The sequence below is a fragment of the Papio anubis genome, chromosome 7, assembly GCF_008728515.1.
Source record: "Papio anubis isolate 15944 chromosome 7, Panubis1.0, whole genome shotgun sequence".
Taxonomy (NCBI): Eukaryota; Metazoa; Chordata; class Mammalia; order Primates; family Cercopithecidae; genus Papio; species Papio anubis.
Genome location: NC_044982.1, coordinates 499,776 through 514,104, shown reverse-complemented (window position 1 = coordinate 514,104; position 14,329 = coordinate 499,776). Strand labels below are relative to the sequence as shown.

The window sequence follows — 14,329 nt, the reverse complement described above, 5'->3', positions numbered from 1 at the left end:
CTATCAAATCCTCAAAGAACATGAATGAAACTTAAATGCATATTTTTAGGTAAATAAACCAGTCTGATAAAGCTACACGATATATAATTTAATTTACTCAATAATCTGGAGAAGGCCAAACATTAAACAAAGTAAAAAAAGTTTGTATTTGCTAGGAATTTGGGTAGAAGGTGAGAAGGTATAAAAAATAGAAGACTTTAAAGGATGACAAAACCATCACATGTAATATTGCAATGGTAGATAGTGTGATGTCATAAATTTGTCAAATTCCACACACGTACAGCAGGAGTTGGGCTAGATCCACTTTATAAAAATTGGGGAAAAGTAAATAAGAGATTAAGGATCCTAATATTGAAATGCAGACTATACAGAAAATATCTGATGTCTGTATAAATGCATAAAACCATTTCACTTAATAAAGCAGGTCAAAAAAGCTGCTAAATAGCTTTAGAAGTAATAAAGTGAATAATACTAAAAATTAAAGAACTGCATGTCAGCAATTGTCTAGTTGATGTGGAAGTTCCTCTAGTTGATGATGAAGTTCCACAAGTTTTGAGCCAAAGCAGCTTGCCAATTTATCTTCTCCTACAGGAATTCCCCAGAATTAGACAAACACAGGGAATAGATAATGCATGGTGCAAGTTTGCAGATCTACCATTCTGGGGGTCAGGAGTGACATGCCTTCTCACAGCCCAGTAGGTGTGCCCAGTAGGGGACTCTCCTGTGTGGGGGCTCCCACCCCACATTTCTCCCTCCACATTGCCTCCTCTAGCAGAGGTTCTCCATGAGAACTCTACTCCCTGGAGCTTAACTTCAAGTGCCTGGGACATCCAGACTTTTCCATACATCCTCTGGAGATTCAGGCAGAGGTTCCCAAAGTTCCCAATTTGGACTTCTGTGCACTGGCAGTCTCAACACTATGTGGAAGCTGCCGAAGCTTTAGGTTTGTACCTTCTGAAGCCATGGCCCAAGCTCCACATTGTCCCTTTTCAGCCACAGGTGGAGCAATTGGGACTCAGGTCACCAAGTCCCTAGGCCGCACACAGCGGGGGACTGACTGCACACAGCATGGGGACACTGGGCCTGCCCAACAACACCACTTTTTCCTCCTAGGTCTCTGGGCTGAGGGGCTGTGGTAAAGTCCTCTGACATGCCACAGAGACATTTTTCTCATTGTCTTTGAGGATTAATATCTGCCCCTCACATTAGGCAAATCTGTTGCACTAGCTTGAATTTATCCTTAGTAAATGGTATTTTCTTTCTATTGCATTGTCAGGTTGCAAATTTTTCTACTATTTATGGTCTGCTTTCCTTATAAAACTGAATGTATTTAACAGCACACAAGTCAATTATTGAATGTTTTCCTGCTTAGAAATTTCTTCCACTAGATAACCTAAAACATCTTTCTCAAGTTCAAAGTTCCACAAATCTTTAGGGCAAGGGCAAAATGCCAACAGTCTCTTTGCTAAAACATAACAACAGTAACATTTGCTCCAGTTCCCAAATAAGTTCCTCATCTCCATCTGAGACCACTGCCTGGATTTCATTGGGCATATCATTACTTGGGCATTTGAAAATGTTATTCAACAAGTCCCTAGGAAGTTCCAAACTGTCCCACATTTTCCTGTATTTTCTGAGCCCTCCAAAGTGTTCCAATCTCTGCCTGTTACCCAGTTCCAGGGTCATGTCCACATTTTTGAGTATCTTTTCAGCAGGACCCCACTCCTGGTACCAATTTACTGTATCAGTCCATATTCATGCTGTGGATAAAGACATACCTGAGACTGGGAAATATGCACAAGGAAGAGATACAATTGACTTATATTTCCACTTGGCTGGGGAGGCCTCACTATCATGGTGGAAAGTTAAATCTATGTCTCACATGGTGGCAGACAAGAGATCTTTTGCAGAAAAACTACTCTTTCTCATTAAAAATCGAATTCCATGAGACTTATTCACTATCACAAGAACAGCATGGAATAGACCTGCCCCTGTGATTCAGTTTTCTTCCACCAAGTCCCTCCCACCACACATGGAAATCATGGGAGTACAAGTCAAGTTGAGATTTGGTTGGGGACACAGAAACAAACCATATCAACTACAATGATTAAAAAATTGTAGGTGGCATTGGTGTCCTAGAACTGTGAAATTAGGGAGATTCTCTGGGGAAATTGTCAGATGAAGAAGAAATTCCAAACACTGAAGGAAACACATCCTTAAGCTCCATCTGCACCTGTCTCTGTGGTTGACTCTGATCAGTGGGTTCTGAGCGCCCTCTGCAGCTGATTTCCTACATGTGTTCTTGCAGGACGTGTGTGTCTGGGCTCACACTGATCTCCCCTCACTTTGTCTCTAAGACATTAATACACAGCAATGTCCTCAGATCTCACACTGTTTATTTGCAGATAAAGGGACTTCTTGGAATTGTCTCTGGAGATGGTGAATCAACCCTTCATGGCATCTGCATAGTATGTGCTAGTTCCATCACCACAATTCATGAGACCCACTCAGCCCTTCCCCTGAAGCCTGGTGGACCGAGTCCATGTAGTAGCTACTGAAACTGAACCCAGAGGCACCACATGAGAGTCTCAGGGACACCCAAGGCTTTACCAAGCCTCCTGAAATCTCAATCAGCTGCACCTCACACCGGACACCTGGAAACACAGAGATACAGCGATCAGAAGCTGACACACATATCTACTGTTTCTCTCACTCGTATACATCCACAATAAATATCTTCAGGTCTCCAGGAATCATCTTTTAAAAATAGCAACAAGAAAACCCCAGCTCAGCCCAAACTCTAAGGTGAGTCATTTGTGTTCAGTCCTCAACACCAAATAGAAACACATATGAATACTGGAACTGTCTGTTCTCTCCCAGAGCCGCAGGGTCACCATATAGCAAGCTCTGGGATGGGATGCCTGAGGAGAGGACAGGTCCCAGAGAAGACCCTAGATCAGATGAGCAGGAATACTATCCTTCAGGAAAACATAATGTTATATTATGTAATTATGCATGAATTAACACTTAGAAGTCACTATCTTATTTAATTTTACTTATCTGCCCAATATACATTTAATATAGTTTTTAATGGTACATATTTTACAGAAGTACTTACAGAACAAAAGAAGCAGTAATGCATCCAAGACTTTCATGCATCAGACAGAGTTATCCCCATTATCTGCTCCTATCATTGTCACCATCAAGGAGTGTGTTCTGAGACACTCCAGGGGCAGGGTGAGACATACCTTAGAGGTCGGTGTTAATACAACTCTTATGACAACTGTCTGTGATTTTAAGGTATTTGTGTTCACCTAAAATATATAGAAATATCAGAGTCTATACATGTGAATTTTGAGAGTGCTGGCAATGTTTCAAGTGTCGTTATTCATTTTCATTGCCTATTCTCAGCCAATATATTCACTTGTTTTTTATTACTGATTTATTTTAGTATAATTAATAATATTAAATCCAAATTTGTACTATACAATTTGAAAATGTTGAACTAGGTATTCAATGTTTTAATCAAGACATTAAGCAAAGTGTGACCAATTCAATTAACCCCTTAAAATTTATCTCAGTTTTCTGTAATTTTATCTCATCATTCTATTACTCTTGCCATCCCATTCTCAAACAAATTCAAATTTTCTCCATGTTATTTCAGAATAGTTGCATTATGTGTAGTCTATACAAATGGAATTGTATGATATGTATTATAATTCTTTAACATCTTTTATTAGCACACTTACTGAGAATATAGTCAAGTTATTCTGTGACTCAGACATGCCTTGACTGTAAGGGGCCTAGCCTCAGATATTCCACTACATGTATCATATCTGAAACTGTTTAATTATTTCACCTATAATAGATATTTTATTTGTTCTCTCGGGTTCTATCTTTCATGTAGGAAGGAACTACTCAGTAAAGAAAAGTCAAAAAGTGAGAAAAATACAACCATATTCTACCTCATTGACCATAAACTTGAACAACTACTAATAAAAAAAATAAAACATCTACACATCAGAGTTCATAAACAGAAAAGGGACAAAAACTGCAGTCTATGTGACATGTTCGAAGGAGAACTAGGACCCACATATTATTGCACCTAGGTCTGTTCCCACTGATGGCATTTCTGGTAGAAAAGACTAACCTGGATATTTCAAGTGGCTTGAAGATTGATGTGCTAATGGTGTTAGGAGCTTTTCTGTGAAGCTTCTCTAGTACAGGCTTTTCTACAGATTGGAGGAAAATTCTACTGTATTGCTGCTGTGTTGTGTTTATTGGGAGAAGAACAGGAGCTACCATGAATTCCTGAATCCCTCTTCACTATTTAAGAGGCAAATCCACCAAAACTCCTCTATGGGCACTATTGGGGTCAACTGAAACAGATTAAAACAAAGCGGGATATGGTGGGGTGATGTCTGCAGTACCCTGGAAAACAGTGAGGAAGGAAGAGACACTGAAGTTAAATAAATATATACTAAAAAGAACTATTACCTTGGTAAACATGATTGCTTGCAGTGGATCATCAGAAGTAAACTGGTGCCTAAGACATAGAAGAGGTAAAGTAAAGGACTTTGCTACTTCCCCGGTGATATACTGAGGAAAATAAGACTTTCACAGAAGAAGAAGGAAGTTAAGAAATAGTCTGAGGAGCAGTCACTCAGGGAGCCAAATCAGAATAGTTAAACCAGGAGCCACCAGAAGAAGGTTAAAAACCAGTCCATAAGCAGGTTTATCTATAGCAGCCGAGGAAAGAAAGAAAGTCAATACTATGCTATGTGCTGAAAGTTGGCTGATGAAAGCATTTATGAAGCCAGTGATCATACACAATGGTGGAAAACATAACCTTGCATGAACAGACAGTTTGGATTGGAGGATACACAATTTGCTTAAAATTATAATTGATAAGTCATCACTAGCATTATTGTGGAAAAACACAGAGGGACTATAAATTCTGAAATGACCTATATGTTCTAAGTTGAAGATTTTGTAGGTGAAAAACAAAAACAAGACAAAACATGAGTTACAAGGAGGAAAATGTTGAGAACTGCAAACTTGCCATGGCGAGGTCAAAGCTCAAAACATGCCCAGGCTTGACGCAGGCTCAAGCCTGTAATCCCAAAGACTTAAGGCCGGTCAGGTGGATCACGAGGTCAGGAGAGGGAGACACCATCCTGCCAACACGAAACCCCATCTCTCTATTAATGAAAATACAAAAACTAGCCAGGCCAGGTGAGGCCTGTAGTCCCAACTACTCGGGAGGCTGAGGCAGGAGAATGGGCGTGGAACCCGGTGAAGTTTGCAGTGAGCCGAGACCGGCCACTGCACTCCAGCCCGGGCGGCGGCAGAGCCAGACTCTTGGGTCTCAAAACAAAAATAAAAATAAAAAGAGCAAGTTCAAAAAGGGAACCTCCCCTGCCCAGGGACTCAGTGTGGGAGCTGCCTCATGATTCTCCGCGGTTCTGAGCACCCCTGCTGTACTGAGCGCCTCTGGTGGCCCTTGAGCACCCCCTGTCCTGAGCGCCCAGGTTCTGAGCGCCCCCATAAAGGAGTGCCCCCAGGTTCTGAGCACTTCGTTGTCTCTGAGCGCCTCCCTGGTGGTTCTGAGCACCCCTGTCATCCTGAGCGCCTCTGTGGCTCTGAGCACCCCTGTTGTCCTGAGCTCTCTGCTTCCTGAGCTTCCCCCTGAGGCTCCTGGCTCCTGGCATCTTGGGTGTCCCCTGCGTCCCTGAGCCCCCTGATGGTTCTGAGTGTCCCTGGCAGTTCTCAGTGCGCCCCCGGTGGTTCTGAGCGCCCCCTGGTGGTTCTGAGCGCCCCCTGGTGTGCTGAGCGCCCCCTGTTTTCCTGAATGCCCCCTGGTAGTTCTGAGCTCCCCCTGGTGGTTCTGAGCACTCCTTGGTGTCCTGAGTGCTCCCTGGTTTCCAGAGAACCCCTTGGCCATCTGAGCACCCCTTGTATTCTGAGTGCACCCCTGGTGTCTTCAGCACACCCTGGTGACCTGAGCGCCCCCTACTGTCCTGAGCACGCCCTGCTGGTTCTGAGACACCTGGCGTGCTGAGCGCCCCCTGGTGGTTCTGAGCACCCCATGGTGTCTTCAGTGCCCTCTGGTTTCTTGAGTGCCCCCTGGTGATCTGAGCTCCCTTTGCATTCTGAGCATCCCCTTGTGTTTTGAGCACACCCTGGTGTCCTTAGCACCCCCTGGTGTCTGGAGAGCCCCGTGGTGATCTGAGCACCCCCTTCTATTCTGAGCACCCGTGGTGTTCTGAGTGCCCCCAGTATTCTGAGCACCCTCTGCTGTCCTGAGGGTGTCCTAATGATTCTGAGTGCCCACTGGTGTCCTGAGTGCCCCGACTGTCCTGAGTGTCCTCAGGATTTCTGAGTGACCTCTGGTGGTTCTGAGCGCTCACTGGTGTCTTGAGCACCCTCTGGTGGTTCTTAGCCCCTCCTGGTGTCCAGGGTGCACCCTGGTGATCTGAGCACCCCCTTCTATTCTGAGCACCCATGGTGTTCTGAGTGCCCCCGGTGTTCTGAGCACCCTCTGCTGTCCTGAGCACCCTCAGGTTTCCTGAGCACCGCCTTAAATTCTGAGTAACCCGTTGTGCTATGGGTGCCTCCTGGTGGTTCTGAGCGCCCCCTGGTGGTTCTTAGTGCTCCTCGTTGTCCTGGGCACCTTCTCATGTCCTGAGTACCCACTCATGTGCAGAGTGCCCCCTGGTGTCCTGAGCTCCCCATGGTTTCCTGAGTGCCCCCTGGTGTCCTGAGCTCCCATGGTTTCCTAAGGAACCTGTCCTCACTTTTGGGATGAAATGCAGAGAGGGTGGAAGGCAGCTGGGGAAGCTGAATGCATATGATGGAAGTCGGTCCCTGAGTGAAGGAGAGAGGGAGGAGGACTGGGTGGAACTTTCTTAAACTTCTGTACTGTTCTGGGAAAGTCCAGCAAGGTCACTGAGACAGAGACGTGTCAAGTTTCCCAAAGGGTACCCCCGTGAGTCCCAGTTGTGACTCTGCTCAGATCAGTGCAGAGCTCGTTCTTCTCCTGAGAGTGGAGCACAGGACGTGGCTCCAGCACCAGCCGTGGTAGGGACGTCAGAGGGCAGCCCTAGGCATCTGGCTGTGCTCCCTGCAGGTGGAGGGAGGAAGGTGCTAATTCAGGGCCCACACACTGTGGGTTCTATACAGAACACGCACTTTTACTTCATTTCTGTGGATAACAAAGACACAATCATGCGCTCTGTAAACAATAGTGATTCCGACATTTGCGCCAATTGCTTTACTTCTTGATTCTGCACAATGTCCTGGAACGGAGTTGCCTTTTCCATGTGGAACGTGACAAATGTTGAGGACGTGTGTTCCCCACTTCCATCGTTTTTCTCAATGTACAGAGATCCTGAGTAGCATACAGCTGGCCCTCCTTCTACACTGTTCTTCTCCTCCCCACAAGAAGAGCAGAAAATTACACGAGTTTGAATCTGAGGTGGGATCTATTCTGTGCACCTCAGAACCTGCAGAGATCCCCACCTTCAGATCATCCTGAAACTAAAATTGTCAAAACCTTAAGGAAATCTTGAACTTCCTTGGCCAAAGTTTCTATCCATAGCTCTACAGCATTATAGTCAACTCCCTCAGGGAGACATCAGTTACTAGCCTATGATTTGGTAGCTGGGAGGCCTATAAATTTACAGATTTGCCCCCAGTGCTCACCTCTGTCCTATTGCATGCATGACAAAATATTGAAAGTGATGACTGAATTTTACTGACTCCATTCATCAACAGATTAAAGCTACCATTTTCCTACATCTTTTCAACATCCTCTAACGACAAACCAGGAAATTGTATCTATTGGAAGAAACATCAGGGTATAATATTGCTCTTTAACCACGTTCGAAGGAATCTGAGCAGATACTTTTAACCACAACACAGCAGGGAAATTGCAGAATGTCATGATTTGGGTTCATATTTATAAACTGTAAATGAAAAATACAATCCTAAGACCCCAAACTGACTATATAGTCCATCTGTTGGCCTAGGGGGCCCCAAAAACCTAAAAACCGGGTTTCCAACCATGACAAAACAAGAGATCAGACACGCCTCATTATACCCACTCCTTTTTGCAGTTTAGACACAACAATGACCAGCACTATGTTAAAACAGAGATCAGAAAACTGACAGAACAGACTCTCTGTGACAATAAGATGTCAAATTATAAACAAGACCTAAGGGCATGTCAGGCAAGGGTTTTGCCATTCACTCCTGCTCTTAAAAGATAAACTATGTTTTAACTTCCAATAGGGTATTCTTTTTCTCTAGTGGCTCAGTAAGCACTGGCACTGAGACAAACACTATGAAGACAATTGCAGACTATCCCCTGATGAACTTACCTCCTGTTCCTCAACCCATAACCCCAGCTTTGATGGAACAGTAGACTGATATCAGGAACTATCTCCTGATCAGAGATCACTGACCAAGGCATGGCTCTGGCAATTTACACAGGCTGCACACTGAGTGCCTTTGTGTCTCTGCTTCTGCTTTTGACACATATGGCCTGACTGTAATGAATTTAAATGCTAAGTCTTCACTGGTAAGTGAACAGGGGTCACATGTTACATGCATGTTTGTTCAGTATGCATGTGCTAGGACCACTTCCATGAACATCCTGAGCCCCTTCTGTATCCCGTTGATTCGTCAGTTTAGCCAAACCATTCAGCAGAAAGCTTCTGCCAAACCCCTTTACTTTGGGAGTGCCTTTCTCTCATCTTTAAAAAGAGCTGTGCTTTCCAGCATATGGGATGGCTGTAACACTTGACAAAAAATAAACTCTCACTTTCCTAATTTGTTGATTGTGTGGTTTTTTTAAATTTAAAACAACTGAAGATTACATTCAGAACTTCGTCTAATTATAAGGCTACTTTAGTAAAGGATGACAAACTGAGCATTTTCGTATATCCTATAGGGGCCTGTGATATCTTGAAGCAGGAAGCTGACCTGAGAACTTCAGAACAAACTGTTGACTGTGGATAATGAAAAGCTCCCCCCACCCGCCCCAGGACATTGATTCAGCACCCCTGCATGTCTAATTTTTTCTTCTCTTTTTTTTTTATTATGTGCTTATAGTAATAAAACTTTTTATTTTCTTTAGACCTGTTTGCTTTTCACATATAATGGACCCTCATCTCTTTTTTCACTCATTTTCTTAAGCTGCTAAGGAGAATAAAGTGTCAGGTCCTGTTTTTGGTGCCTCACTGCTGATGAATTAAGGTTTATTTTTCCTTCTCCTTTCCCCCCACACATGGGAAATCTAGTAAGAAATCATGGAAGTTCCCTCATCTGATGCCAGTGTGAGGTTTAAATAACACAAGCTCCTTCTCCTGAGTAGAAACTCCCACCCTGACACCACCATCAAATCATTAGCCCTGAGCCAGACTCCTTTCCTGCCCTATTGAGCCAGTTTGGAATTTTTTGAGAGGCCTGTGCTGCTCTCAGCAGACACCTCAATAATAGAGTTGGTAAATCTTTTCATATTCATTTGGGATGTGAGTGTGGAGCCGTCGGACTCAACATCCTCAATAAACATTGGTGGGGTCTCTCTTCCTTTGCCCGGGGACACCTATAATGGGAGCTGTGAGCTTGGAGCCCTGACAGTGACCACCACGGGCCTTTCTTCTCTTGCACTGGATGCGAACTCCCTCTGCCCGAATGCCCGGCATGCACTGTATCCTGCCTGCTGCTCGCTGGCCACTGGAGTTATATTGAGTTGGGCTGCCATGTTGAGTTAAACACTGCACCTTTTCTAGATTTAGCTGATTACCATCAGAAGCATTGAAAACTTATTGACATTGAGAAACAGGAGTCAGTGACTGCAGGTGACTCTGCCTTTGGGGCATGTGAGAAAGTTTTTCTCTTTTTCTGACAAATGTTTCCTCTTCAGAGACTTCACAGGAAGAACAGGATGAGGAATCCAGAGAAGTGTCCCAGAGGAAACTGTTTTATGGAGAGGAAGCCACAGGGCTGACAGGAAACCAGAACTTAACCCCCATCTGCACCTGCCCTGAGTCTGGCTCTTGTGCTCAGTGGATCCTGAGCACCCCCAGGTGGTCCTGTGCCCACTTCAGGGAGGATTGTTTTTGGGCCCACATGGACCTTTTTTCTAATTCTGTTTCCAAAAATGGAGACGAGTCAACCATGAATCCATGCATCTCAGAGAACACAGCACAGCAGAATAACACCCCCTCCCACTGACACACACACACACACGTTTAGGTAAATCTTATTAAAACTGCTGAAAACCAAAAGCAATTAGAAATACATAAAGGCAAGTGGAGGTGAGCAGAGGGGGCACTCCTTCCAAAAGAATAGAAAAATGACAACAGCATTCTTCTGGTTAACCCTTACAAGCAAGAGGAAAATTGATGGTATCTGTAAAGTGTTGCAAGAAAAGTCAACACATTATTTTATAACCCATTGATGTTCTCGAAAAAGTGAAGAAAAAAACAGTTCCATTTCTCCTTGACAGCATGAGGGGTTCAGTGAATCCAGGCCCTCATGAAAGGAGTGAAAATTATTTTGAAATATTACAGGGTTTGGAAAGGCTCTAAGCTTCTGCCCAAGCTTCCCCTGAGCGCTCAGCTCCCAGGCTGAGGAATAAAAATGTTCATCTTCGTCTCCACCTGCAGAACCTTGTTTAGGAGCTCTGTCTCAGGAGAGACAAAAGAAATAAAATAGAAAAAAAGAAAGAAAATAAAAAGAAAGAAATAAAAGGAGTTAAAGACTTATGGGTGTTTAACACACTGAAAACTAAATTATGCATTGAAGAGTTATGCAAAGATTAGATAAAAGGGGTAGTGAAGGAAGAGGGCAAGACAGTGAGAGACGGAGAGAGAGAGGCAGAAAGGTTTTCAAAGAAGTAATAGCATAGAAATTTTCTAAATCTGGAGAAGCAAATATTCATCCACATCCAAGAAGCTCTATATATTTTAAATAAGGTAAACCAAATGAGAAATATCAGAGATAGTATGAAACCACGTTGTTAAAAGGAAAGGTTTTTGAAAACAGAAAGAAAAAGAGCAGATTTAGCAGATTTCTCAGCAGTAGGTTTTCAGGTCAGAATGGAGAGGAATTATATTTGATAATGTATGGTCTAGTGATAGAGATTATTTCTGAAAATGTGTTTCTAGTCAATGTCATCATTGTGCAAGCATCATAGGGTGAACTTACACAAACCTGTAAAGAATACCCTACTACACATAGGCCATTTGAAACAGCACAAAGTTTCCAGACAACCAGCCTGTACAGCGTGTTACTGCTCTGAACACTAGGAAACTGAAACACTGTGGTAAGTATCTCTCTATCTAAACACATATAAATATGGAACACCTTTAGTGAAAATACGGTATTACAATATTATGTGGCCACAAGCATACATAAGGTCTATTATTGACTATAACATTGTTAAGTAGCATACGACTGTATTCAAATTGCTGGGGGGAAAAAACTGAAAAACAAACAAAACTCTGCCAACCAAGAAACTTTACCATGTAAATCTTTTTGTAAAAGAAAGGATAGATAAGACCTTTCCCAGAGAAGCAAAAGCTAAACGAGTTCTTCAACACTGGGCCTGCCTTAAACACCAAAGACTCTCAACTAGGTCTGCAGAATAATGACATTGCTGCATCAGCTCCATTCTGGCCTCTGCCATGTGACAGTTTTGTGTGAATTTTCTTTCGGTTCTTTAATGACTTTCTTTCTCTCTCAACTTCTAACTCCGTTCTCCTTTGAATTCTCAGTTTATTGAAAAGATTCATATTTAGTTAAGAACACTAAAACTTTGGAAAAAATTTTCATCTTAAACCCAACAAATTTAATTACCTGTTTTCACGGATGCCCATCTGTTCTTTTCTTGTTTTCCTATGGGATGTGGCCCTTGTTTCTACTTCAGTCCAGTCCTTAATTCCATATGCATGAGGCATCCAACCATCACACACCCAGGACCATCTTGGAGGAAGGTACCCTACCATCTGCCTCATCAGCCTTCAGGTGCACAGTGGCCATTCCTTCAGCTGTTGTATGTGCTTTAGGGCTTTCCATTTAAAAGTGTATTCCACTATCCCCCAAATAAAGTTCCTGGACCTTAAAAAGTGATGTGGTGTTGGGGGCATTGACAGCCAATTTTCATTGAAAGTCTCTTCTTCCGTTGGTAATTGAGGAAGACTGGGAAGAAGGGAACGAAACTCAGACCTCATGTAACTCCTCATTTAGCAATACATTCAGTGCAAACTTAGAAAGTTGGAGACATAGAGTGATGTTGGTGTGGTTTTCTGTGGCATGCTAAGGAGACAGCAGAAGATGGTCAGTGGTCCGTCTCCATCCAGCTGGTATCCATTGTCCATTAGTTAGGTCATAAGAAAAGATAAAAGACAACTTTTGTGACAAAGCCCCAGGGGCTTCATTAAAACACTGCCCAGAAATTGGTAAACAGAGACATGACAAGTTATTATACCACGGCTACTATTTTTTGCCTACTTTATATAGAAGTCTGAGAGATGTACCCAGCTTCAGGGGGCTGATTCTCCATCCAGGGGACAGCGCTAACAGAGTTATGAGTTATGTGGTATTAGTCTGTCTGGGTCTTCATAAGAAGACAACACGGAGTGGGTGGCTGAAACAACAAATATTGATTTTCTTACAATTCTGAAGTCTGAATGTTGAAGATCAAGGTGCTGATAGGGTTGGTTCTTGGTGCGGCTTCTTCCTGGCATGCACTGGGGCACCTTCTAATACACTGCGTCTACACATGGCCTCTTCTCTGAGTGCACGTGAAAAGTGAGAGGTCTCTGGTGTTTCTTCGTCTTCTTATAAAGACAGCACGTCTATTGCATTAGGTTCTCACACTTCTGACCACATTTAACCTTAATCGTATCATTAAAATTCCAATATAGATCCATTTAATTTAAGGTTTCAGCATATGAATTTTAAAGAGGCCACAATTCAATTGATGACACAAACCAAGAGATGGTGAGCAGCATTAAAATATATATTTTTAAACACTAAGGAATAATGGGCCATGCAGGAACTTGTAGGAAAGTTCCTAGTAATCGGTGAAACTTCAATTGTAAGAGGAAAATGTGCCTTCCTCCTTTCTTTTCTGGCAGAAGAATGTGAGGAAGCAGAACCACAGATATCAAAGAAAGACGAGCCCTGGGGACAGCTGAGGTGCTGCTGAGGAGGGAGAGCACTGAGCAGATGAGGAAGCCCCGCCCTCCCTGCACCTGCTCCTGACCCGGCCTCCTGCTCTGTGGGCCCCGCGCGCCCCCTGCTGGTCCTGAGCGGCACCTGCGCCCGCCCCCTCCGCCTCCCTGCAGGGAGGTTTGTGTCTGGGCTCACACTCACCTCCCCTCACTGTGTCTCTCGCACAGTAATACACGGCCGTGTCCGCGGCGGTCACAGAGCTCAGCTTCAGGGAGAACTGGTTCTTGGACGTGTCTGTTGAAATGGTGACTCGACTCTTGAGGGAGGGGTTGTAGTTGGTGCTCCCACTACCACCATAGATACGTCCAATCCACTCCAGTCCCTTCCCTGGGGGCTGGCGGATCCAGTTCCAGTAGTTACTGCTGATAGAGCCACCAGAGACAGCGCAGGTGAGGGACAGGGTCTCCGAAGGCTTCACCAGTCCTGGGCCCGACTCCTGCAGCTGCACCTGGGACAGGACCCCTGTGAACAGAGAGACCCACAGTGAGCCCTGGGATCAGAGACAGCCTCCCATATCGTCATATCTGCATCCCCGAGACACTCACATCTGGGAGCTGCCACCAGGAGGAGGAAGAACCACAGGTGCTTCATGTTCTTGCACAGGATGTCCGTGACTCTCAGAGAGCATTTCCCATGTGAGCAGGAGCCTCAATTTAAGAAAATGTGTGGTGGTTTCCTGTGGGTCCCTAATTGAGGATTTGCATGTAGGTGGTGCCTTTGTATGGAGAGGTGAAAAGGGATGAGGGAGGCCCCAGTCTTTCCTACAAACACAACCTAGGAAATATTACTTATCTCTGAAGTCTGAATAACTTTTTCATAGGGATATAGTGTCTCCCCTAGTTATGTGCCCATTGAATTAAAAAACCATCCATATCCTTCATATTCTCACTATTCAGATATTTATTATCCTATAATCCCACTGATAAATATAGTTCTCATTGATTTTTGAGTGATATAAGTGGTCTATATGAGATAGAATATTTAAATGATTATCAGCAACTCGTTGAACACCCAATTTAGAGGAGGCACGTTTGGATATAGGAACAGGCTGGGAGGAATGTTTTTAAGCTTTTTATTTATCTCC

The 14,329-nt window shown here is 43.8% G+C and overlaps 1 gene segment (V, D, J or C); it reads right to left on the bottom strand.

Moving 5' to 3' along the window:
* Nucleotides 1–12,833: 12,833 nt before the first annotated feature.
* Nucleotides 12,834–13,893, bottom strand: LOC110743848. The segment is given in 2 exon segments: nucleotides 12,834–13,707; nucleotides 13,791–13,893. Coding segments are annotated over 2 exon segments (576 nt in total).
* Between the last annotated feature and the right edge of the window lie 436 nt (nucleotides 13,894–14,329).